The sequence below is a fragment of the Caloenas nicobarica genome, chromosome 8 (assembly GCF_036013445.1).
Source record: "Caloenas nicobarica isolate bCalNic1 chromosome 8, bCalNic1.hap1, whole genome shotgun sequence".
NCBI classification, from domain to species: Eukaryota; Metazoa; Chordata; class Aves; order Columbiformes; family Columbidae; genus Caloenas; species Caloenas nicobarica.
In genome coordinates, this window is record NC_088252.1 from 29,515,281 (window position 1) to 29,542,380 (window position 27,100).

A 27,100-nucleotide genomic window follows, 5' to 3' on the forward strand; every position below is an offset into this window, starting at 1 on the left:
CCATGGCCATGGCCCAGCCTCGGTGAGTGCCGCGGGTCGGTCCCGCAGAGGCTCATGGCCCAGCCCAGCCTCGGTGAGTGCCGCGGGTCGGTCCCGCAGAGGCCCATGGCCATGGCCCAGCCTCGGTGAGTGCCGCGGGTCGGTCCCGCAGAGGCCCATGGCCCAGCCTCGGTGAGTGCCGCGGGTCGGCCCCGCAGAGGCCCATGGCCCAGCCTCGGTGAGTGCCGCGGGTCGGTCCCGCAGAGGCCCATGGCCATGGCCCAGCCTCGGTGAGTGCCGCGGGTCGGTCCCGCAGAGGCCCATGGCCCAGCCTCGGTGAGTGCCGCGGGTCGGTCCCGCAGAGGCCCATGGCCCAGCCCAGCCTCGGTGAGTGCCGCGGGTCAGTCCCACAGAGGCCCATGGCCCAGCCTCGGTGAGTGCCGCGGTTCGGTGCTCAGCACACCCAGGAGGAGCCGCCTTTTGCTGGTTGGGCTGCCAGACCATTTCTGCTTCAAGAAGGGGAGCTCTGGTTCTGCCATCAGCCCAACAGGGTGTTCCCCACTTTTCATATTTTTCCCTCTGTGGATTGGCAGCAAGTGAATCCGTACTGTTTGAGGAGAAGTTCTGACATATCATGCATTTTATTTTAGACCCTCTGTGACAAATTTTTGATGTAGTATTGACCATACAAAACCAAGCTTTTTCTGTGCTTTTTCATCCAGAGGTGGTATGAAGCCTCTGCAAACCCACCACGTAGTTTTCATGTTTTCCTGTGCAAAGTGCTGTTAGAGGACAGGTCTGCAGTCTCCCCTGTGTTTCTTCAGGTCAGAGGTTGTAGCTTTGTAACTGCTTTGCTTGCTCGTTATGGTGCTCTGGGATGGTTTTGGTTTCTTTTTTTTGGAAGGGGGGTAGTTTTTTGTCCATATTTAGGTTCTACACTGGAAAATACTTGCACAATACTAAAAAGTCTATTTTGCAGTATCAGTACCTAAAAACATTCTATAAATGGTGTGGTTACATTGCTGTTCCTGTTCAGCACTTCAAGCTTAAATTTAAGTATCAACTTATGTTCATCTGATTTTGCCAGATATGAGCCTTAGTAAAAATAAAGCCATGAAAACTCTGGAAATTTTAAAGAAAATATGTAAATGGAGACACATTTTAATGTATAGTCGAGAATTAAAAATAATCCCTAACATTCCACTTGTGCAGTTTTAACTTTTCTGGCACTCAAGAAAATGAGGATCAAATAGGTCAGCTTACAGGCTCAGGGTCACAAAGCTGCCTCAAATAGGTAGTCTTAAAAACACGGATCAGATTCTTGTTCAGAAGAAACTTGAGTAAAATCCGAAAGGGTTGGGTGTGCCGCAGTGTGTCGTACTACATGTAAAACTCACGATTGCTCTGCGCGTGTTGCTTCAAACCACAGCTGCGTTGAGGTCGGTCTGTTTATAGCAGTTCGGAAATGGCCCGGAGATAAGAATAGGACAGTGGGGCTTTTTGCTCGTACTGGCTCCTCAGTGTGTGTTGACATCTGTTACATTCTCTTTATTAAACACGAAGGGGGTGCCATAAATCAGGACAGCGTACAGCAAGCTTTTCCCCCCGGTTTCTCAGTGGAAGTGAATCAAAGCCAAATCCTGTACCGAAATGCTTGCATACTGAATTTTAGAGGAGGGTCTTTCTGGAGATACAAAGGATTAGAAATAAAGACACCTAATTAAGAGTCTGTTCTTGAAGGGACTTCAAATGCCCAACAGGGGCTTTTCCACAGACTTCAAAATCTGTCACATAAAATACAGACAATATTTCATTTGGTACCCTTCCCATTAATAGGTGAGCTTCCACTTCTTCATAGATATTTATACAGTGCTTGGCATAGTGGTTCAGATCTGTGGCTGAATTTCCTAAACATAAGCCCATTAGAAACAGTATATAAAAAAATTCTGCAGTGACCGTATTTATTTAATCAAGAAGATATTTTGTCAATATGTTTTGGTGGAGTTTTTCTCATTCTGGTGGCTTTCGAAAGCCATGGTGTGATACTTTGCAAACAGGCAAATCTGTTTGCGCAGCTGAGTAGCACCTTCAGCACCATATTATTAAATTCAGCATCACAGCCCCTGATTTTCCAGTCCACCTATTTGAACACACCAAGTGTCACACTTTTATTTTAAAATATATTAAAAATATTTAATCTGGAAACCACGTGTGTATATGTGTACGTATATATAAGCTCAGAAATTACAAGACTGCAATAATCTGGACAGAATACAGCAGCCTCTGGATGCTTCATGTGACAGTTTAAAACACAGGAGTGCAGATTCCAGTACTAAAGCAGAGTGTCTCTGTGTGGCAGCGGTCTTGGCCCGGAGGAAAGGCCTTTCTGCTCCTCTGTGCTGCTGACAGTGCTAAACCTGCTGTCTTGGCTCTGCTCAGACCCTGCGGGGAGCAGCTTGCTGGGCTGGCAGTCAGAGCTCTGAGCCAGGCGTGATTGTGCCAGCAGCGCACAGACATCAGAGGAGAAATGGAAACTGGATACCCAGTCAAGACACTCTTCTGGCCATAATTTTGTAACTTTTGCCCTAGCATTTTTTGGTACTGTAGGAATTAAAAGAAGTTTTTCTTTTGAAGATGTGCCACTTAAAAGGATTTAAGTATTCCAGGTCTGCATACTGGTCTGCACTTCCAATTACTAACACATGTATTTTCCTCACTATGCTCTTAGGAAGAAATGGAAAATATGGTCTGTTCTGTCCAGCCTGATGCTTTGGTTTGTAAACTCCTTTCAGCAATATTTGCTGGGAAGTGGACAAAGGCCCTTACAAACATTCAGTTAAAGCACAGTGTGTGACTAAGTGATACCAAATCATCGTCTGCCTGTGCTTGAGACAGAGAAACATGTAGTGACCGTTCATTGAAATTAGTAGATATGCCTTAAAAATTCTGCTGTGTTTTTCTCCTTTTTTCTTACTGCACTACACAGCACACACTGGTTTTCTTGTTACTTCAGTAGGGTTAGATTTCTTACTAACATTTAAATCATTACTTTTAAAATGTTATACAACAAAGGCATCTGAAGGTATTTCTTTCTTTGATGCATCTTGTTAGATTTACAGAAAACTAATACACGCTAGGCAGGTTTCTATGCTCATTTACACACCATCACTAAACTCAGTTAAGTTTCATGAATAAAAAGGAAAATTTGTCCCGGAGACTGAAAGCATGTTGTTCCAGGTTAGCTTATATTCAGGCTTGTTCAATCTCCTTTTTCTAAATATTTTACCTTTGTTGTTCTTCTAAGAGAGTTTGTAGGATATACTAAGGAAAGGGCAACATTAACAGGAATCTTTTAACTATGTATTTTCCTGTCGGAATGCAACAGGGAAAACGATCAGCCTCCAACTGATGACAACCAGAAACACTGTATTTCTTGCATCTTTGTAAGTGTTTTGTAAATCCCATTTGCTTTGGTGCTGAATCTGCACATGGATTAGTTTCCCACCCATTCTGAAACATGGTCTTTTTCAGCTGATGGGGAAAGTATTAACTACATATTGCCACCCAGTTCCGTAATTGTGGTGGAATCAAAGACCACCCATGGAAGGCGGGGTGTATTTTGCCTGTATTTTGGGTGTCCAGGCTGGGTCTGGCGGGCCGGCCGGGGATGGCGGAGGCGGGAGCAGCTGCGGCGCCGGAGCTGGCGCGAGCGCAGCGACCCTTGTGCTCCGCAGCGCCGGGCCCGAGCCGGGGAGCTCTCTGCCTCCGTGGCCCTCCCTGGTGTAAGGAGGTTGTGGAGGATGTTTTTTGGCCATGTGTTGCATGATTTAGGGGGAAAAATTAGATCCTTAAAGAAGCTTATTTTGCAACAATTTTTAATTAAATGCTGCTTGTTTTGTAGTCTATTCAACATTATGCAACACTCAAAACCATTGTTATTTTCATCCTGCTTTCTACAAACTGTTCTGAAAAGATTTATTTTGTGACTGTACTCTTCATTGAGTTGGTGAGCACAATCTGGTCTTCATTTAAATGTTTTTCAAGTTTAACAGTTTGCAACTTATTTTGACATAAAATAATAAAACCCTCTGATAGTAATTATGTTTTCTATATAAATTAGCTTGAATGTATATGCGCAATTTCCTTAAAAAGCCTGTACAAAAAGACCAGGCTTGTTTAGGGTCAGTGTATGCACTGATCCTGAGAGTTCAACTGTATTGACTTATTGTGTCAAACTCCAGATGAAGAACTATTTGATTTTCGCCCCTTTGTTTTGTCCTGCAGAGGAGGAAGCTCCATACCCTGGCAGCTCACTCGGTCAGGATCCCCCACAGGCGTGACCCAAGCGATACCGGCAGGATAGTTTTAACTACTAAACACTGGTTCTCTGAAGTGAAAGACGCTGTGTGTTGCACAATAGAATTTAACACAGAAGGCCTCTTATACCGACAACTGTATTACAGAAAATAATCCGTGAATCTAAAAAGTTTAGCTTTCAGCTGTATCGCTAACGATAATTTAATTGGGTCTGGATACAACTGGGGATTATGGCACTGCCTCTGCTTTCATTTTTTTTAATTGGCCAGGAAATGTAACCAATAAAACAATGCAATAATCCTGTCTAAGAGCAATAAACACATGAAGCAAAGTTTCCATATCCTGCTGTGATTAAAGAGGTGTAGCTGCTATTGTTTGAGGATGATAACGTGCAGTTTTGGTGACTGTGTCGAAGTGAGTCTCTGGAGATAAGAACGCAGAAACTCCCGGAGTGTTTAAAAACAGGTGGGATGTATTTTTAGTGATAACTAACATAGATGAAATGGTGTAGATGTTGCAGGGCTTGGTTCATGTTGGCTGGAAATTTGGCTACAAATCTGTAAGATAGAAAGGAACGTGTTTTTCCACCGGAGCAGCTCATACCCTCACACCTGCACAGTGGAAAGGCATCCTGTTCCAGGTCACTTTTAATTACTGGATATCCTGGAAGAAGTGGACACAATTGAGTTGTGGTCAATGTGAATAATTACAGCACCTGCTTCTGGTTAATGGAATAATACTTACAGGAGAGCCGAAAGCATTGGGGAGGACTTGCACTTTCTGTGGGAATGAGAGTTCTATGACACGGCTCTGGAAAAGAACATGGTGGAGGGGTTGATTATTTGCAATTAAAACCTCTAAGAAGTAATTTATCAGCCAGATTTCAAATGGAGTGATTTATTTATATTTTAAGGACAGTGGCCAATAGTTCTAGACACTAACAGGAGTTACCTTCAGTATCAGGTGAATTAAATCCAGATATCTCCAAGGACACACACTTTTAAACCAGCAACAGTTTAGTAAATCTGAAATGCCGAGGGTCGATGTGTTCAAAAGAGACGTTGGTATTGTTTCAAAACCTAGTCATTTTTAATTTTAACACAAAGACGTTTGTGTTGGTGGAAGCATTTCCCTTCAAGGTTAGTAATCCAAACGTGCCGGAGCAAGAGCGGAGTGTCATTCTCATAGTTACAACGTGAACGAGATGCAAAGGCTGAAGATTGCATGAAACGAAAGTAAAAATAATAAAGATTTTAAATAATAATGGCCATCAGTAATTGGTCGTTAGCATCCAGTGAAGCAGCCCCCACCGTTCTTTGTTGTTACTGATTTATTGTTTAAAGTGCTTACAGAATAAATCTCTAATCTATTAAATAACTTCCTGCTAAATCATGGCTTTGACGCTACACCTGCAGGTTGTTCGTTTGGGGTTTTTTATGCCTGAGTCATTGAAGACAGGAAAGTTAAATGTGACTATCGCAGAACTTAACGTAACAGTTGAAACTGTTGAGAAATTTCTGTATAGCTACTTTCAGCCCAGGAATCTGAATAAAGGAGTCTCTGTGTACTGGGATAGTACAACTTTTTGGTTTAATACTTTACAGATTTTTGGAACAAAATGCACCAGAACTGAAAAGCAGCATTTTTTGCTGACCTTGTTGGAAGGCTAATGCTGTTTCTGGGAAATAAGTGAAACAAGCAGTTCTTTGTTGGCAGAAGCGGAGAGAGAAAAGGAGGGGAGCCTAGTCTGATTTTCTTCACAGTGTCGTGACTAAGTCAAAACTGTAATATGGCTGGGTTTGGTCTTTTTTTTTTTTTTAAACCTCAATAGACATTTGTTTTTCATCAGAATGCATTGCGTGCCACCTGATGCTGGCCGGTTCCTGTGAGATGGGCTCTGACTGCCTATGAACAGGGCAGAGACAAAGATCCACAGTTACATCCAGACACTTCTGACGCTGAAATAATAAAAGCTGGTACATATGTCAGAAACAATTTACACTTGCATGTTTTGGTTTCTGCAATTTGCAGGGCCTCTCACCCACAAAACAATCCTTGCTTAGCATATATCCAGCAAAGTCAGCCACAAAAAGGTCTCCTACAACGTCAGGAAACCTAATTCACTAGAATATCATTATCAATTTAAAAGCAAACAAAAACATTACAATATTTTTTTGAATTTTTCATGTAACTCCAAAAAGAAAATTACATGCGTCTAACTTGAGATGTCAACTAAATAGTTGTAATCCCACAGACCGCAGTGAAACTGTGGCCACAAAGTCCAGGTTTGGAACTTAGCTCCACATTTTACCGGCTTTCATTTGAGCTGGAAAATTGTGTAATGGCTGTGTACCAAAGAGACTGGCTTCGTTTTGCAAAATAAATTTGTTTTTCCCCAAGAGATGTGAACTCAAGGCCACCCTGTCTGTCTGCTAGAATGGTGAATACTTGTCACCTGCTGTGTTATATCCCATCTCCTTTAAAGTAGAATAGTAGATTTCAGCTTTTTATATTTTTCCTTAGAAATGTTACGCTGGGAGTGCCAAGCTCTGCCCAGGGAACCGAAGCTTACTGAAGATCAGTTGATTTTCCTTAGGTACCTTTTGACCTGTCCAAAACAGTCCAGGGGTCCTAAGGCTCCCCAGACCACAGGCGGAAGAGAGTCGTTAAAATGTCACAGATTTATTAGATGAGAAATAAAAATTTGCTATCAAAATATTCAAATTGAGTAGTCCAGTTGGGGCATGAACTGAAGAGTAAGAAGAGGGAAATCATTTGAAGTGATCATAAGTGTTGGCACGATTATATGGGAGACAAACCTGACCACAGATTTTACTGGTGTTTATTCTGTAAAGAAAATGTCTAGAAGGATGCAGGTGGTTACCTGTAAAAGCGCACTTCATCTGGACAGGAGCCTTCGGTGCACTGCACAAGGGCTTCTTTGTGCTGGGCTTGGCGGATGGAGTTGGTGTCGCAGCAGCCCCTGTGGAGCTGTGATCTGAGGCTGTGTTCTGGAGCTGTGTTCCAGAGCTATGTTCTGGAGCTGTGATCTGAGGCTGTGTTCTGGAGCTGTGTTCCAGAGCTGTGTTCTGGAGCTGTGATCTGAGGCTGTGTTCTGGAGCTGTGATCTGAGGCTGTGTTCTGGAGCTGTGTTCCAGAGCTGTGTTCCGGAGCTGTGTTCTGGAGCTGTGATCTGAGGCTGTGTTCTGCAGCTGTGTTCCGGAGCTGTGTTCTGCAGCTGTGTTCCGGAGCCGTGTTCTGGAGCCATGTTCTGCAGCTGTGTTCTGGAGCTGTGTTCCGGAGCTGTGTTCTGGAGCTGTGTTCCGGAGCTGTGTTCCGGAGCTGTGTTCTGCAGCTGTGTTCCGGAGCTGTGATCTGGAGCCGTGTTCTGCAGCTGTGTTCTGGAGCTGTGTTCCAGAGCTGTGTTCTGGAGCTGTGTTCTGCAGCTGTGTTCTGGAGCTGTGTTCTGCAGCCGTGTTCCGGAGCCGTGTTCTGCAGCTGTATTCTGGAGCCGTGTTCTGCAGCTGTGTTCCGGAGTTGTGTTCTGCAGCTGTGTTCTGGAGCTGTGTTCCGGAGCTGTGTTCCGGAGCCGTGTTCTGCAGCTGTCTTCTGGAGCCGTGTTCTGCAGCTGTGTTCCGGAGCTGTGTTCTGCAGCTGTGTTCTGGAGCCGTGTTCCGGAGCTGTGTTCTGAGCTGTGTTCTGCAGCTGTGTTCTGGAGCCGTGTTCCGGAGCCGTGTTCTGCAGCTGTATTCTGGAGCCATGTTCTGCAGCTGTGTTCCGGAGCTGTGTTCCGGAGCCGTGTTCTGCAGCTGTGTTCTGGAGCCGTGTTCCGGAGCTGTGTTCTGAGCTGTGTTCTGCAGCTGTGTTCCGGAGCTGTGTTCTGGAGTCAGTTTTTACTGAAGCATTCAGTAGTTTTGTTTGCTCTGCCAACCTGCGGGATGTCTGGGGCAGTTCATCTAGGAGGGTTGTGGGAGCTGTGGGGTTTGCATTAGTACTGCCGGAGCCTCTCTGTGCCTCTGGCTTTGTGTCACATCACCACAGTTCCTTCCTGTGCGTTGTTTGTCTCAAGGATTCCAGCTGCCACTAGGTTTGGAGGGAACATGGAAAGACCATTTATCTTTAGTAGTTTCTTAGACTTTCTTTACGTTCTTTGACCTGGATATTTCTTTCGGTCTTCTGATTTTCTTGGGTCAGAATTTCTCCAAGATAATAGCTGCTGATGTAGGAAGCCACAGTTTTCGGTATAAGCCCATCTGCCCTCGGGTATTGTAGGCGTCTTTATCGTGAGAGCATCATGCAGCCAGTCCCAAATCTGAAGATCTGGCCCAGGCCTGATAACGGTCTTCTCAAAGCTGGTGCTAATACACTTCTACAGGATGAAGTGGGTGCCTCTGCACTGCAGTCTGTGGGTTCCAGGAGACCTCACCTGGGGATCGAATGACTTCTGGGTTCCTCCGGAGCAGTCACGCTGGGTGACACCAGCATCGCTGTGCTGTGCTCTGCACAGCTCCTGGTTCTGGAAGCCCGTCTCAGAGGTGGTTTAGATAGGCCTGCGTGCTTTCACAAGGTGCAGAAGGATTCATTAGTGTGGGCTTTGCACCACCTACAGGTAATAAAGCTGCCTCTAGACCCAGACTGGCCCTGGATACAGCACAGGACTAATCCGCACCTGTTCGGTGCAGCCAGGACTGGCCTGGAGCACAAGGGTGGTGGGAACGGCTGAGGGAGCTGGGGGTTCAGCTGAGAACAGGAGCTGAGGGGAGACCTTCTGATCTCTGACCTGCCTGGAAGGAGCTTGGAGCCAGGGGGGGTCGGGCTCTGCTCCCCAGGAACAAGCGCCAGGACCAGAGGAAATGGCCTCAAGTTGCGCCAGGGGAAGTTGAGGTTGGATCTGGGGAACAATTTCTTCCCCAAAGGGCTGTGGGGCATTGGAACAGGCTGCCCGGGGCAGTGCTGGAGTCGCCATCCCTGGAGGGGTTTAAAAGGCGTTTAGACGAGGTTCTCAGGGACATGGGTTAGTGCTAGAGTTGGTCAGGTTATGGCTGGACTCCGTGATCCTGAGGGTCTCTTCCAACTGAATGATTCTATGATTCTAAGTAAGAAAACTAATCTGCACTCTGAACAAACCATGTAGGTAATACTTAGAAAATTCTCTGTATTTCTCTCCTGGCTTATCTGGAGGATATCCGTGCTGGATGCTGTTCTTAGCACCATACACAGGAGGAACTTTTGGGTAAATGAGGAGCCCACACAATGTCTTTGGAGTCCTTAATATCACAAGTACTGGACTTGCTTGTGCAGTTGCAGAGTTCTTCACTGAAAATGACTGATGCCTACGATCTCTACCTTTACACGACACTATGGGATGGCCAAGGGTATGTCTTGCACCAGAAATTTGGAAGTAGTTCTGTTCCTCACAGTCGTTTAACTGTTGGCGTACAATCTGGGAATTTTCACCACTATCTTCCTGTGCTTTTCAGATCTTGATATTGCCGATTCCGTGTTTGCAGAGTATTGTGTAGCGCAGCTGTTCTGCAGGCAGCGGCTCCTTGGGCGTTTTCCTGGCACTTTCTCCTCAGGAGCGCGTTGAGCAGCCGTCCGTCGGCCTGCGAAGCGTGCGGCTCTGCGCGACGGCCCAGCCGCGGGCGCGCAGCGCGTCTGGTGAGCATGCACAGCCGCGGGCTGCAGGATTTCTGGCACTGTGAGCCCAGCGAGTCTGGTTGCCTGCGCAATGTACAATATATGACGGGGAACGAGCAAGCAGAGAAACACGACACATGTGAAGGATTTACCTGGTGCCTGTGGGTGTTTGCTAGTGCACAAGCTGTGTGGAGGTTTTTGGTGTCCCAACGCGTGCAGGAGCTGTGCAGAGGGACGTGCAGCGGCTGCTGGCCCAGCGGGAGGGCGGCGAGAGCTTTCCCTGCCGTGCACGCGTGTCTGCGGCCTCGCGGTTCGTCCCCGGGCGCGTTTCAGGCTGGAGGGGATTCGCTGCGTTCCATACGGCCCAGGCTCCCGTAACCGCAGGAAGGCGATGGGCAATGCTTTCTGAGAGCTGGAGGGCCACTTGTTTGCAGAGGACGTGTTCCACGAGCCGTCACGTGTGAACTGCTGGTGTAGAAGAGCCCTAAAACCTAACACGTCAACTGAAGGCTTACTCATAATTATTTCTGTGCCTTGCAGTGGAACCAATGCAAAGAGCATACTTGCAAATCTGCCATGATTTAATTGCTCTTCAGCTAGTTGCCAGAGTCAGCTGTTTTATTACCATACATGTAACATTTTGACCCTTAGGATATATTCTTAGAACAGCTGAATGTAGCAGTTCTTGTGGAGAGTGCTGCAGAATGCCCCAGGTTTTTGTTTCATTTTGATTTCTGTAATAGATGTAAACAAACAATCACCTAACAGCCTTAATGTTTTATACTGGTTTTATTTCTGGTTAATATTTGTTCTGAGCTAGGTTAGATTAACTTAATGTGCCTTATATGTGTGTATGCACATACCCAAAAACTAGGTTTGACTTCACAAAAGTAGACCACACGTGTCCTGAATTTGCTTATGGGACGTGATCATGATCACACTCAAGAATAAGTCAAGTGGACTGATGCTGTTATGCAGTTGGTAGGATCAAAACTCAGGCCTTGGCATCTGTGTATTTATAGACTGGTTTTGAATGAAATTGAAAAAAGAAAATTAATTTCATCATCTCTGTGCCTATCTGCTCCCACACTGGTGAAAATGGTTGGAACTACAGCCTTTTCAAACCTTAATGGTGTAAATAATTTTTTTTTGAAGTAGAATGGATTTTTTTGGTTCTTAAAAATATGATCATGTACTTACGATGTACTTGACTTGTAGGAGATTCTATACCCCTAATGTCAGGCTGTGGGAATGCTTACCTTACTTACTGTACTGAGCTTCCTGTAGTTTCTCGATAGTATGTACCAATGGATAGTATTGCTTGAAAGAAAAGTAATTTACTCCAAGATACAGAGTTTGTTGGATGAAAATACTCTCTGTCCTCATGAGAGTGACTTGGAGGGTTATTTGGCACCATAGCTCAGGGAGAGATATTTCTTAGCATTTTCATATTGTCTTGTTCTTTGCCTTCTTGCATGTATAATTTCAGCTGTGCTACAACGTGGGTACAGATCAGCTGGTGAAGAAGAGGGGAGTATTTTATATAGCAAAGGCAACACGCAGCTGTGACAAATAGCACTACAGCCGACCCCGAGCCCTGAGCGTGTCCCAGACGCACCACACAGGCTATTGATCTTTACTTACTTTGCCTGGTTCTGTCATTTGCATGTGCTGCTTAGGTGAAAGCCATTTTCTTAAGGAGAACTTACCATATTGTGATAATCCTTCAGCCAGCCTGGATTCTTAGCGTGGTTGTTCTATTCACTCGACCATTGACATGCCAAAAATTCAAGCACATGCTTATGCATGCAAGAACAGTTAAATTCCTGCCTAAGTGCTTGTGGTCCTGGCAATTTGATACCAGATTTACACTGATATAATTTATATAATTGCACTTAGAATATTTCTTACTTATTTTAATGTGTATAAGAGTAGATTCACTGCATCTTAAGATGCGGTTCCATATATTGTTTTCCCACTATGGAAGTTGTTTGATTTCTGCACCCAGCTCTCACTCCTACCTTTGCCCTCCCAGCACTGCACCTTTAACCTGTCTGGGGTTTTACCGCTGAAAAGTTACACATCAGTGCTGGCTTTGGTCCGTCTTTCCTGCAAACAGCTTCTTTTTCCCACCCAGACTCCCACATGGGTTGCACATAAGCATTTTCATGGCTACCCAGTTACTTTTGCTGGGAACTGATCTAGCCAGAAAATATCTTCCTTTTATCCCCAGGCAATTTTTAGTTTGCTCTGTGGCCACAAAATTGCTTCTGCCGGCTCGGTGGAGGGGCAGTGTGTGGGCAGGACAGGCAGCTGGGGGTGGAAGGGCTGACAGACGGCAACGCTCTGGTTTCGTGTGAAGCCTGATGTCATTCGTGTGCGTACAGCTGCTTGTGGACCACACATCAACTGAACCCGTGAAAAGGTTACATTACTGCAGGGCTGCTTTTAACTGGGGTTATTTCTTGAGCTGGGTTTGCCACTGAAGCTAAAATATCATACAGCTGCACTCCCAAATGGTCCAAATGGTAGTCTTTATGTGCTGGACCTGTGTGATACTGGATCACAGAATCGTAGAATCCTTTTGGTTGGAAGAGACCCTTAAGATGGCTGAGTTCAGCATTTGGCATTGTGCGAGTATCATACATTTGATCCAGGCTGTAGAATCATCACCCGTTTCTTTCAGCGCACACGTGTGCCAGTGCTGGCTGCACCGGGTCCCTCGCGGCACAAAGATGTCCCGGTCTGGGAAGAGCGGAGCTGAGCTGAGATTTCAGTGCCCACATGGTAAAGGCAACGAGTGAGAGATAAAAAGGAAGACAGAAATCTTAGTGCTTCAGACAGAAAAATATTGCATCTCTCCTAGAAAGTATTTTACATCTGAGATGTTCTTGTTAAAAGAACTTTGTTAATTATGCTGTTGCCCTATTAGTGAAAGAATCCTTGCAAAAATGTCAATTAATTTTTAAAGCAGTACACGGCTACCACGCGTAATCCAGACTGGCTTTAGGTACTGGTTGTGGTTTTTACTGGAAATGCAAGTGCAGGGAAGGAAAAGAAGGAACAGTTTACTCTGCACTTCACTACAGTTGTTCTGTTGCTTTGCTGGGAACAGATACATTTCAGTCAAAATTAAAAAGGAGATGCAGCAGAGGCTATGCTGTTTCCTCTCTGTCTCATTTTCCTCCTGCATTTTCCAAGCTTACTACTAAGAGGGAAACATTTCTGGAGAGCAGGGTGGTTGTGTTTCCATGGCCGAGCGATTCCCGCTGCCGAAGGTGCCAAATGGTTGTTTCAGCTGTGAGCGCGATCACCAGTGACCGTGGAGCTGCACAAAGACTTGACATTTCTTTCATAACAGTGCTCTGGATAAAAGTGCCTGTCCAACAGAAAATTCTGCTCTGATTTATAGTTCCGAATTTAACCAGAGAAGATCATGTTTATTTAATTAACACTAACAGTCTAAGCAACATCGACTGAGCAGCAGTGTTCTGTCTGCAAGTGAAAGGGTTTCACTGGTTTACGTGAGTATAAATCAGGTTTGCTGACAAAAAGTCCAGTTTCTCACCTGCCATTTGTGGAGTTATTCCCCAGATGGACCTTTTGAATATCCTACCAAAGTGGCGCATTAATGATTCATTTCCGAATCTGAATACCCCTACGGATAAGATTTCAGATGTTAATCAAATGTGCAAAAGACTATTGTGGTTTTCTTTGTAAGACATTGACTATACTATGTGGTCCCTGCATATCCAGAATTCACAGGAGTTACAAATCCCTCTGTTGTGTTAAATCAGGTCTAAAATCAGACGCCTTAATCTGTAATTTATTAGACCTTTTTCATTTGCAAATGAAACCATGAATTGTAAGCTCAGCCTTAACCTGAGTAATGTAGCTCCTGAGAGGAGTTAGGGCAGGCCTGAGGTTGGCATCTTTTTTAGGTTAATTTTATACAGGTTTGTATTTAAGAGCTCATTAAACTTGCCTGATATAACTGCTTTAAAGCAGCAGTGAATTTGGGCAGTTCTTCCAGTACAAAATTGAGAAAGATTTTTGCTGAGTTTGATAATGAAACTGGTATAATGTATTAGTAACTTGCAATTATACTGTTTGCTATTGATAACAATTCTCATAGTGTGAGCTCAGCTAACCCTGCTAACCCTGGCAAACAGAAGGGCTGAGGCCGTTTGGAGGAGGGCGGTGTTTAGGAATGTGCTACTGATTCTGTTTAATTACGTTTTCTTTGCATTTCATCTGCTTTGAAAAATCAAGTGAATGTATGTTAAGGATATTAGGGAAAGATGTAGTGTCTGATAGTTTTTGGTACCTTTTTATTGTGCCGCTTTCGTATCCTCTGCCAGTCCAGCTGGTCAGTGGGTCTCATCAGATGCACCTTCTCTCCTCAGTTGCAGTTCTCAAGCTGCTTTTCATTACAGTAACGTGTGAGTACCTGTGAGGTAAGAAGTGCTTGAAACACTTCTGTGAAATATAACAGTAATAGCGTCATTTATGGATGAGTACACAGCGCTGAGGCTCGTCCGTGGTAGCAGAGGAAGGCGACAGCCCCAGGGAGCGCGCCTCCCGCGGGTTGTGTCCGACGGGAACATCTCACATCCGTGCAGCGGTGAAAGAAGTGTGTGTTGCCTTCCTAGGGGTGGAAACACACACAATGCTCGTTACTTATGCTGGTAATTATTCGTACAGTAATTAATTTAGATCCGTCAATAAAACAAACGTTAAGATTGACAACTTTTTTACTAGCTTACTACATATTATAGGCACACACTTGTAGAGGAATTTTCAATTAAAAAACTTGTATGTCATTTAATAGATATCGTTAGGTAAATATTTGAACACACCAGGATGACTATAAATACTTGCTGTGTTATATGCATTCATGTTTTATGCACATAGGAAGTATTAACAATAGTTTATTAAGCAATTACGAGTACCAGTACTTGCCAGATGAAGTAGGCATCTCAGTTGTTTGAAATACAGTAATTCTAACAACTCTATACTGTAGATGAGCAACATGAGTCCTAGTCCCTGTGCTATCGTGTAGTGCGTTCCAGCGTGCAGTGTGCGGTGTGTTGTTTTGCAGGTCCGAGCCCGCAGGCGCTGGCGGGCAGCGCCGCGGCGCAGCAGAGCCGGCCGCCCCCGCCCGGGCTGCTCCCCCTGCCCAGCGCGCTCACCGCGCAGCAGCAGCAGCAGCAGAAGCTGCGGCTCCAGAGGATCCAGATGGAGAGGGAGCGGATCAGGATGCGGCAGGAGGAGCTACTGCGACAGGTAACGCCGGGGATACTGGCTTATTTTGCTCAAGAGACTTCAGTTCAATGCGTCCGCATTTTTACCGGGTACAGTTAGTAGCTCTGTTACTTTATGGCAAGATTAACTGTTGCTTTAGGTAGTGCCCACCAAAAAGCTAATATAAATAGAACATTTCATTTTTTTCTCTAAACTAGCATCGAACAACACAAAATGGCCATCTGTCAGGAGTTACAGACTGGGTGTCTTTCTCACCAGCTGTAATAGTAATGTAAGGAACAAATTCTGTTCTGCACCTGTTTATAAATCTAGAGCAATTACCAGTGATTAATTTGCAGTTTCACTTAGTTCGTGTAGCAGACCATGTCCATACTTCACTGAAGATTAAGGCAGAACACACAGAGTTGTTCTGGACTCTGATCCCAATTCTATAACTTGCATCCTTGGCCTTTGAATGAAAATAAAATCACATTTACATCTTACATGAATACCTCTGATTTGAAGAGTTCACAGACATGGTTCTTTGTGGATATTTTGTTTATTGTTCTTAAGTTTCAGCTCTATATAATGACTCATATTGTACAAAATAGATACGTGACTTCCTTTACATTGCCTTAAAGAAATAAGAAGTTTTAACAATTGTGTTTCTTCTGTTATGGACAACTCCACTGGTGATGTTGTGTTTCGCATGTCATATTAATCAGCTGCCTTAGAGAAAATAACCTATTTCTCTCAGAAACAGCATGAATTAAGTACATTTTATCAAGAATAACAACATTATTGGTGACCTTGTAAATGCCGCAGTTAAGTTCTAAGTACCTTTAAAATGCTGATTGTCACAAAATCGCAGGGTGGCAGAGCAGCGGAGGGTGGCAGAGCCTCTGGGGTCCGTCTGGTCCCAGCCGCGCTCCAGCAGGGTCACCGCACCGCGTGTCCCGCCGGCCTCTGAACACCCCAAGGACGGAGACTCCACCAGCTCCCTGGGCAGCGCCCGGGCGCCTCCCAGGGAAAAAGTGTTTCCTGGCGTGCAGAGGGACCCTCCTGTGTGTCCGTTCGCGCCTCCGGTCCTGGCCCTGGCACGGCGGGCAGAGCCGGCGCTGTCCCTGCCGCTCCCGCGGGGGTGGGCGCAGTGATGGGGTGGCCCAGCCTGCGCTCCCCAGCCCGCACAGTCCCGGCTGTCCCAGCCGTTCCCCGCAGGACAAGCGCTGGTCCCGCATCCCGCCGCGTTCCAGTGTGACCAGGTGCCCACAGCAGCTGTCTGTGCTGTCGCTGCCCTGGCCGGACTCAGTCCCAGCTGCACCAGCTTTCCTGCCCTCATCCCCGCCTGCCCGGCCGTGTCTCTGGCTTCCTCCCTGCTTGCCCATCCTCACTTCCATGCCTGTGGCAATCATAATTCCGTGGAATTATTATTTTGTGCCTTCGGTCCTTTTGCCTTTGGTGTTGTACCATAATTTGTGGTTATTTTAGGGTAACGTTTGTTTGTACTGTATTTAGAAATACAGTGTGACATTTTTTTGCAGCAGCTAGAGGCATGTTTGTTACTGGGCTAATGACGCCAATTGGCTGAACTTTTCCGATGATTTATTAGAGAACCCTAAGTTGGTGTAATATTTCGAAATATTAGTGGCTTGTATAAAATGCAAAAAGAAACCTAAGAAAAATCCTCGCACTGAGATGCCCTCTGAGGAGGAGTAGCAGAGTCTATGCCAGAGGATGACTGGCTGCGGGTATGTGAGGACTGATGTGCGTTTTCTTCCTGGTCTGGAGGGGAATGGCTGAGAAAAAACTCATCAGTGATGAAAACGGGTTGGAGCGTCTCAGCAACCTCTGGGAGACGTTGTGGGTAGCAAAGGAAGGGACACAGACGCTGTTAAACCTGGAGGTCTGAGTCAGAGATCTGCATGATCAGAGCAGATGGACCAGAAGGGAGAAGTGCTCATGAAGGATTTATCGTCTTTTAGAAGCAGCAGTCACGAAAATCTCAAATTAACAGACGGCGTTTTGGTTTTCTCTCTGCAGACTTTGAATGTTGGTTTTGCTAAATATGTTGGTGGTTGTGCTTGTTGTTATTTTGTTTCTTTTGTTTGTTGTTTTTTGGTTTTTTAAACATACTGTCTCAGAATTAATTGAAGAAAAGGTCTTTAATGTTTGTAATTATTGAGAATTTGAGGTGCTCTTTTTCCATGATTTTATCTCAGAACAAATAATTTTTAATTGCATTTTACCAAAATATCACTTTTCAAAAAGTAGTAATAGGCATTATTACAGTCACCAAATTAAAGGTTACCAGAATTGTCCTGAAAGTGCTTTTTTTACTTCATATACAGAAAATGCAGTTTGATGTGGGTCTGTATGCTCCTACAGACCTCTAACAACAAGAATATGATTGTACTTTTCTTCCCATGTACAAACTATATGTAAGTCAAATTTCTCTCCAGTTATACCACTGGAGCCTCAGTAACTTCATCTTGTGCAGAAAGACCAAATGCAGGATGAATGCCCATACTGCCGTAGGGCAGGCTTGTGTAAAAGAGATCGAGAACAAAGTGAAGATGGGTGTCTGATGAGTAGAATCGCACAAGCAGTGAGAGTATTTGTAAAAACACTTTACAATTATATATTTGCTTCATTTATATTTTTTTTACTCTTTTACCTCCTTCCTCTAAATATATCTATAAGAACTGTAAAAAATTGCTTAACCAAAGTAATTAACAAAAATTCATTAATATGTTTTGAAACTATACAGCACCATCTAGCTGCATTTGGAAAAAAAAAAAAGGCATTAAAATGATGTGCTTTTATAGCTCCTGCAACAACGCTTGACTGTCTTCACATGTGGTTATTCCCATGTCTTGGGTGAATATCTGCATGTACATGCTCCAAGTTAAGCAAGTGCTCAGTGCTCTGCTGAAAGGGGTGAAGGACAGATATGATTCCATTGATGTTCTGAATATTTTTACGTTCTCCTGTCAGGGCTGAATTTGACTTTCATGGTTCAGACCCGAGTCTGGAAACTCTGCAGACACCAGCTTCTGGTGCCCATGTTCAGTTTCCATCCCCCTTAATTTTTGGAGCTACACGCTGATCCATTACCTGTGTGTGCAGAACTGTTGTCTGTTCAGGGTGGTGATCTCTGACCTGAGCAGTGATCTTGAGTCTTTTCCTTAACTTCTTCCCTATGGAGAGTTCAGAACATAGCAGAGATGGGTGTGGGGATATCTGGTATGGGATTAGTCATAATTGTCGTTGTGCTAAGAACATGTTTAGCTATTTTTACTCTCTTTGGCTCTGTTCTTGCTTCAGGACAGGAGCAAATTAAGCTTCAAAACAGTTGTGCCATTACCAGCAGGGCTGGTTTCCCTGCACTGCTGGCTGCGTTTGCTTTTAAACCAACACATGCGCAGCCCTGAGCAGCTGAGCCGTGCTGGATGGAGCCTCCAGCACCACCCTGCACCTTCGGTTGGTGTGACTTCCACGTTATACGCAGCAGGGCAGTATCACTTTGCATTACTAAGGTTTTCAGAACCGGTAGAGCTCTTGAGGATCAATATATTTCCCACCCAAGGAAAACAAGGTGCAAAATCCACCGTTGCTGTCAGGGTTTGGGTACAGTCACTGCTGCTCTTGCTTTTCTCGCGTGAGCTGTGCGCGGGGCAGCGCTGAGCAGGTGTGCACACCACTGCTAGCGATGCGAGAGGCGCAGCACTGCAGCTGCAGGAGGAATCCGTGGTGGTCAGCACGCTCCAGCGCGGCAGCTGCCGCTCCCAGCCCAAGCTGCCGCAGCAACACGCCGCGCTGGAATTCCCTGGCCATGGAATTCATGTCCTTCTTTGTCCTCCTCTGCGCTGAGCCGCTAAAGCCTCTACAACTGCAGGCGGGGTACATGCAAGAAGGGCAGCATTGCAGAAAGCCGGTGTGGCAGCTTCTGTTTAAATGTTTCCTTGCTCAGTTTTGTTATCCTGAAGAGTGTTCATTTTCTTTCTTACTGAAAGAAAAAAAGAATCTGCTTGCTGGTCAAGAGCTTCTTGGAAATGGAAGTAGTCAGAGGTGACGTCAGTGAGGAATCTGTGGCAGGTCTGCAGGGAAGGTGTCCCAGCACTTCTCCGTGTGCTCAAGTGCCATCTTGCACCTTGCTTGGAAGAGTAGTCACAAAAAGGCAACACTTCTATTAGGAATCTTCAGACTGTTTATTCTTAACACATAGTAAATAATTACACCATCTAACGTAAATTATTCTTCATCAGTGAATATATAGATAACGTGATTATAAAGGAAACATTGTATTAATGGGCACCGGTATATGTTAATTCCCAATGAATAATTGTTACATTATTCATGAAGAGACCAGACCAATTCTCCTCAATGAAGAAATAAATGGAAAACATAGCAAAACATGATATTCTATCTTCAAAAACATGTTAATATTTTCTATACTTGGGAGAATGAATAGTACATTCACTGGAGAAAAGTTTTCTACTAGGATTTAAATGAAATATTTCCTTTGCTTATTTCATAAAAAAAAAAAAAGGTTGTGTAAACTAGGTAAAAGCCAGAGAGAGCTTTATTATTTTAAGGTCTTATGATATTTGTTTGGAAAGCCCAGCTGAGCAAACAGCCTCTGTATAGACCTGTGTACCACTAGATGTCATGGTTGGTTCACGGAATTTATCTTTCAGGAAGGTTCGGAAACAAGTTTCCTTTGGCTCTAATTGCTTTTTTGTCATGCTGAAGTTGGTGTATGTGAGACAGGTCATTGAGCAGATGCTTATTACTAGGCAGAGGGTTCATTCTACATATTATTGGGTCAAAGTCTTGATTTCAGTGCTTTTCTTCTAACATATTAAGTACTTTATGGCTGCAAGTGATACTCTTCTGCTTTGGCATATAGCAAATGATGTCATCTAGTAGCAGCTCCCATAGTTTCAGTGCGCAGTTGTGCTCTCTTTGCCCCAGTTTGAACCGAGAGCAATTTCACCGAAGCTGTTAGATACATGGGAGATTTGGTTTGAGTCTGTAGGTTTTAAACTGCTCTGTTGCTGTTACTCCAGCTCTCAGAGAGCTTGTCCTCACCAACCAGTGAGCTGCAGCTGTGGTGCAGGCATGGTCCAGCTCTCCCCGCGGCTGGACGGGCTGTCGATGATGGGCTGTAACGAGCTGTCCGTGGCCTAGGATGAGGTGACACACAAGGTGTGGGAGTTATACCACGGGTGGCTGGGTTCTGTGGGGATTCTGTCTGTGGCCAGCAAGGCTGTGGAGGTGCCGTCGTTGTGCAGGTACGTGTGCTCGTTCGAGGTTTGGCTTTTCCCCGGTGTCTGCCACCCGCCCTCACTAGCGGTTTCCAGTGAACCCATTTCTACGAGCGTTTTGTGACCCGCATCATGCAGAAAGAGCGTGGGCGGGTCCGAGGGGCGAGCAGGCTCTCTGCAGCGGGGAGGGCTGGGGGAGCCCTGGGACGCAGCTGCAGGGGGGGACGGACACACGGACGGACGGGCAGGTTCTCGGGGCTGAGCTAGCACGGGGGGTGTGGGACACACTGTCTGTCTACATCCTGATTTTCTTCACACCAACATAAACAAACAGTCCTCAGTTACATTGTTTAGCTTTGCTAAATAAGGAGATGTGTGTATATTCCATGTTCTCTTGTTACCGTACTTCTGAGCCCTTGGAGTGACTCTTCCCGTGTGTTTATTTGCCATCCAGGAGGCCGCTCTGTGCAGACAGCTGCCCATGGACTCGGACGGCATGGGCCCCCTTCAGACCGCTGTGAACGCACCTGCCCTGGCACAGGACATGAGGCCCGTTACAAATAATGGATCCGACCCTTTCCTCAACAGGCAAGTTCACGGCCTCTTCACTGGACAATTGGTCCTGTCGCCTTCTCTGCACTTTTAAAGCTATGTCTCTAAAGTCGTGCCCTCATCTTCTTTTGTAAGTACTGTGAACAGAGGGGGTATGGCCGAGTAACGGACCTGAAATCTTTCCGTTTATACTTCAAGGGGGAATCTTAGAAAAATCAAACAAATGGTAACGGCTCGTTTTAACTGTATTCTAGGTGTATGTAGAAGACTCTAGGTAGAGTAGGTACATTACCAAAGTATAAATAAACTCAGGTTTTTTAGGCTATCAGAACTGGTTTTGTCTAGAGACTTATATATGCATGTATTTCAAAATTTAAGAGTGGACTCACTTCATTTGCTTTATATTAAGGCTGATGTAACATGACCACATTAGTGGCCAACAGTTGAGAATGAGGCTTAATGACTCAGTATTTAATATCTGACGTACTGCGCTGTCTTTTTTCAAACAACGTAATCAGGGACTAAGTCTAACAGAACATCTTTACTGAGGCTTTTTCATGTTTCAATTTACAGTGGCCCATACCATTCCAGGGAACAGAGTACAGACAGCGGCTTGGGCTTAGGATGCTACAGTATACCAACAACACCCGAAGATTTCCTCAGCAACGTAGATGAGATGGATACAGGTAGAATACTCTGATTTAGCTTAAAGTGTTGTGGTATTAATAACTTTGTGTTATAACCAGTAATGTTTTGTAACTGCATGACTGAACGATAATCTCTTACTTTCCTATGCAAGACAACAGACTGAGACTGGGGGGGAAAATGCCTAAAAGGTACTTAGTGCCTAGAAGGTTTTAGCTTTAACTTAGGTCCAGGTTCAACCCTTTTTACCTTAGCCTGATATTAAACAAAATAAGTGAAAGCTGGCAAATGCGAGCCTTAATTTGTGTTTTCATACCATTGTCCAGAGTAGGAGGAGTAAAAATCTGGTCCCAGGTTACACTCTTGGTACAAATCACTGTGTTTTCCAACTCTGGGAAATCAGTCTCGTTAGTAAGTTTCTTACGATGGCAAAGCTGGATTTGCCTTCAAACAGAATGTATTTAGCTAGTTTAGGTTTTGGTATGTATTTTTTTTATATCAGTGTCCTTGTGGTGTTTAAAATACTGAAATCAATTACTAAGAGGTCAACAAGTTCTTTTCTAGATAGTGAAATTCCCAGCACTTCCTCACCTAAACTTCCTTTTGAAGTCGTCAGAAGTTCTAGATGATACAAAGACTGAAAGGCTTCTCTAGTAAAGATTTCCATGCTTGTTATTAATTTATGAAAAAGTAATATAATATTGCAGAGCTCAGTTGCTGTAAAACCCTTTTCCAGTTGTGCCCATGGCCAGCACGCACCCTTGTGCAGAGCGTGGGGTGCAGGCTTCACGTGAGATGCAATCGCGTTGCTCCCTGTGCACACGAGTGAACTCGGAACAGCTGTGCCTCCCAACTGGGTGCCCAGTGGCTGGTTACCCTGAACGCTGCTGCAAGCGGCCCTTTGTGCTTCTGAGAGCAAGGCAAGGGTACAGAATTAGCTCTTGCAAAAAGGTGCATTCTGCAAGCAAATGTGGTTTTGAGGTAGCGTTTGCAGAGGACAGGAATGCTCGCAAGTGCATCTGGGGAAGGGGGAGCCTAATTTTTGTATCCCTTGTGTGGTTTTAAATTACTCACGAGAAGAGTTCGGTATTTCAACAGTTCTTCTTTACTTTTCCTAGGAGAAACTATAGCACAGACAACAATGAACATAAATCCGCAACAGACACGTTTCCCTGATTTCCTCGACTGTCTTCCAGGAACAAATGTTGATCTCGGGACTCTGGAGTCAGAAGACTTGATCCCAATTCTCAACGATGTGGAGTCAGTTCTCAACAAAAGCGAGCCCTTCCTTACCTGGCTGTAACCACGCAATGCTGGTTCGGCCTGCGGTGCAATTCAGCGTTCCTTCTTCCTCTTGAGATAGAGGTAGAATATCCGGAAATCCTCAAGAGATACTACTTACTGCCTTAATGACTTTTGTTACATCATCTTTATGGTCAGTTTAGTCTCTGCCTGGATTTGATTTACACTAACTTAAATGTAAAATACATCTATATATCTAAATACATATATGCATAGATATTTCTTTCTCTTTAAAAAAAAAGCACACTACTTTATACAACTGTATACTCCTTTACCTTTTCAGACCAGGCAGAAACGATTTAAGAACAGAGTGGGTGGTGTTTGTGCACATCCCTGAGCGATGCCCTAGGGATCGATTAACATCACAAAGTCTTCATGACTCACAACAGTTAACTACTCTGTCATTTGGTTCAAAAAGCGTGCACAGCATCAGACCACGAGAGCAGTTTTATTACTATGTTATTACTATCAGAAGCTTTTTTTTATCAACTTACTTAAGCTTTAAAAATCTTTTTTTCATTCTTACTAACAAACTGTGCTGTATAGAATACAGATTAAATCTGATCCATATCAGCCATAATAGTTCTTCTTATATATTTGTAAAGGCACAAACAGTGCTATTGCAGTTTCTTTTTTCAGTATATTACTGTAAAATAAATACTTCCAATCTGAAAGTACCAGAATAGTTTAGCAACATTTTTACACAACAATATTGTTGCAAAATGAACCAGTCTGGTACCGACTGCTGCCTTTTAAAAACAAAGCAATGTATTATAAACAAGCGTTTTTTTAAAAGATCTTAGATTTTGATGTTTATTATAGTAAGCACTACAATTTTGTAACTTAACACATGAACAATTTTTTATATATATAAAATCTGTGGCAAATATCTTAAATGCAAAAAAATGCTTTTAAAATCAGGTCTGAAAAATGTGGCACAAGTTGTTTGTCATACATAGTGGGGGAAGCCCCTCGCTTAGACTGTTTGCAGTACTGTTTCTGACCGACAGTGTCAAAGACGCGTAGTTCACACGTGGCGCAGGACGGAAACTCCGCGGGCAGCGCTGTGCCCTGGCTGGGGACGCCGCTTCCTCGCTCTGTCACCCCATCACGGGCGTGCAGGACGGGCCGTGCTCGCGGTGTTTCTGCCTGTTGTGTATCCTACGCACGCTCTATCGCAGGCTTGGGACTGAGAAGTCATTGAGGACATCAAGCTTGCAGTTCCCCTGCAGTGCAAATGAAGTCCTAAAATTCTTAAATATTTTGAAATTATGTTATTTATAATCTATGAGTTTAAGCTTTTTATATTGAAAAATATGTATTTTTATGAAAGGCATTAAAACTTTTCTCTGAGCTTAATCCAGGCTATGTAGAGAGAGGAGGAGATGTAGCACTCGGTGTCGAAGTGTCTGATAACACTAAACAGGATCTTAGCGACGCACCAGAATACTGATTGCTAAAGGCTTTTTTCCATCTGGTTGAGGGAAGGCAGGTGAAAAGGTCAGAGGTGAAGTGATGGGATATGGAGCAGGTTTGGAAGAAAAATGGTTATGCATCAAATGTAGATCCTTGCTGGGAAGGGTGGTTGCAAATAGGGAAACACAGAAAATTAATCACCAGTGTTGAGTAAAAAATGTAATAGAAGAACTTGATACAATAAGCTGCCTTGTCAGTGATGAGCTGCTGGGTGTATGTGGTATCAGAAGACAGATTAAAAAAAGGACGCACACCTAGATTTTGAAAAAAGAGATGAAAGTCAAAGATCTAAAGTCAGAAAGTTTTATTGCATAGGGAAAAGTAGTTCTTGTTTTGTTTTGTTTTAATAGAAAATGAGATGTGACAGCAGAGTTTTGTCTGCACAGAATTTAATTACTGAATGGGCATTGTGTTTATTTTTTTCTTTTGGAGGGGTTGTTTTTTCATATTGGTTTTTATTTTTGGGTGGGTTTTGTTTGTTTTTAATTATTTTTTCTAGTGCTGTTGAGATAGCAGAAATTTCAACTAACGGGACTGGACAGGGCTGACCAACATTACCGTAATTAGGATCAATCTGTCTCTTTGAAGGACTGCTTCGGGCTGTCAGCCTAAATGGAAAAGAGACGGTCCTAAGGGTTTCTTCTGACATGGCTGACTTGGTGAAAGAGTTGGAGATGTTTGGTGTCCGGGGTGACGCCACGTGCAAGCTCGTCAGGACTGGCCTAACGAAGGGGGGGCCATTGGTGCTGGGACGCTGACGGGAGCTGCCGGTGGGATCTGGTGTGATCCAGGGAAACTGCTCAGCAGCAGATTGCGCTTAGAAAATGCGGTTTGTTCATTTGCTAGTAGGTCTGTGCTATTGTAAATTTGAGTTTTGTTGTTAATACAAGATATTCCAAGCAAATCAGGTCTCTGCTGGCATGATCAAGTGGCCCGTGCTGACTTCTGGCTGGCTGGCTGTGCTGATTTCACCAGCTCAAGGCTTCTCAGTTCTGCTTCGCAGTGGAAACTGATGCGGTTTTCCAGTGAAGTCACATGTGCATCAGAATTGTGAAGCTACAAACTTGGTTTCTCATCCATTGGTGTTTCAGGTGTTGACTGTCTTGGTTCAAAGACCTTAAAGAGGTAAAAAAATCAGAAACTGTGTTTCCATATAACTTCCATAATAAACAGCAGCACACCTGGAGCAGGAGGGTGCTGGTTAAACAAAACCTCCGGTGTCCAACCGCTGCCAGGATCTGGGCTGAGATTTACCCCGTCATGAACCAAATCGTGTTGAATCAAGGTAAAAGCGATTCTTTACACTGTAAGCTTTCCATTTTTGTAATGCAAAGTGCAGCAACAACAATATCTGTTTTTTAAAGTTCTTTTTTTAAAAGTTTCTGGCTTTAAACAGGCTTACGGTAGAACCTGTAAGTATTCAAGCATATGTTATTCTTATGAAACTAAATTTATTGCTGACAATATTTCACTGTACTATTTCAGGTTTTGAACGTTTACTTTAATAAATGTACACTGTCTGCTTGTAGGATAAATTAAATAAAGTGCCAGCTGGACAGTTGTACTGTTGGCCGTTGCTGAGGGCGGCACACTTGAGTCTTGGTGATCCAGAAGTGATGGGACATTGTTAATTACAGTTTGTATTCTGGTAATACTGTTAGAATGTAACTTGGGCAGGGACTGGGTTTGACTTTTTGACAACAAATGCTGTTTTGGGGAAGGGAAGGATTTAAATGTCTATTTTAAATACAGAAAAATATAGGTGTTCAAATAAACTTGTTTCCTAATACACTACATCCATGTACATGCTAGTACTTTAACTTTTTTATTTACATTTTTTCATTTTGTTATATGACATGTGAGCATTTGTTTTTAATTTCTACTACCTTGCAACATATTGTATGTATCAAAAGCAATCAGATCAAACTGTTGTATCCAGCATTTGATTCTGTTTGGTTTTTTTTATTATTTCTTTGATCTTGTACATGAAAAACAAATATAAATGAATTTAAAGATTTTGGATGCATATTGGTTTATTAAATTGTTTCTTTTTTTCCTTTAGAGGATTTCAGTGTGTGCTTCCCAGGGAACTGTGTAACACTGCTTGGAATAAAGGTACGGACATATACTCTGTGCAAAAGGCATGCACATTTTGCATTAAACCATTAGCACTTAACAAACACAACGGGTTATTTTACCATTACGTTCCAGTTTGTTGGTAGCTATCACGGCCATTAGCGGTGGTTACAGTTCCACTGGTGACGCTCACACACGCTCCCCGGTGCCGCCGTCACTTGCGATTCACAACTCACGAACACGGATGGTTTGTTCAATACTGTCGTTGCCAAGCAGAAGAGTTCGCACCAAGTCCGTTGGCCGTTGAGTTGTGTCTCGGGGACTTGAACAGGGCGTCGTTTGTGGTCTGATCCCTTATTCCAGAAGGCCCTTAAGTTCCGCACGAACAAACGGCTTTCCTGGGCTGCGCGCGAGCGGCCGCTCCTCGCCGTCGCAGCACCTGAGTCACTCCCGTACGCGATTTCTCCTCGTTAGTCGTTAGAATGGTTCTAACGGTATCTTTCGTTTCCGCCCCGCGATGTCTCCGCCTGCAGCCCAGCTCCGGTGTGCCCGGCTGCTCCCGGCGCTGCCTCCGCTGCTCCCGGCGGGCACGGGCGGGAACG

General features: G+C 44.3%; 1 protein-coding gene across 2 annotated transcripts in view; it reads left to right on the forward strand.

The window, feature by feature from the left end:
* The window catches only part of WWTR1 (WW domain containing transcription regulator 1), a 60,906-nt gene extending 34,490 nt beyond the window's left edge, over positions 1-26,416 (forward strand). For both annotated transcript variants that reach the window (XM_065639746.1, XM_065639747.1), the window contains 4 exons: positions 15,038-15,222; positions 20,902-21,035; positions 21,573-21,685; positions 22,763-26,416. In XM_065639746.1, the coding sequence (XP_065495818.1) occupies positions 15,038-15,222; positions 20,902-21,035; positions 21,573-21,685; positions 22,763-22,947 (617 nt within the window). In that variant the 3' untranslated portion in view covers positions 22,948-26,416. The remainder of the gene's footprint in view (positions 1-15,037; positions 15,223-20,901; positions 21,036-21,572; positions 21,686-22,762) is intronic.
* The last annotated feature ends 684 nt before the right edge of the window (positions 26,417-27,100 follow it).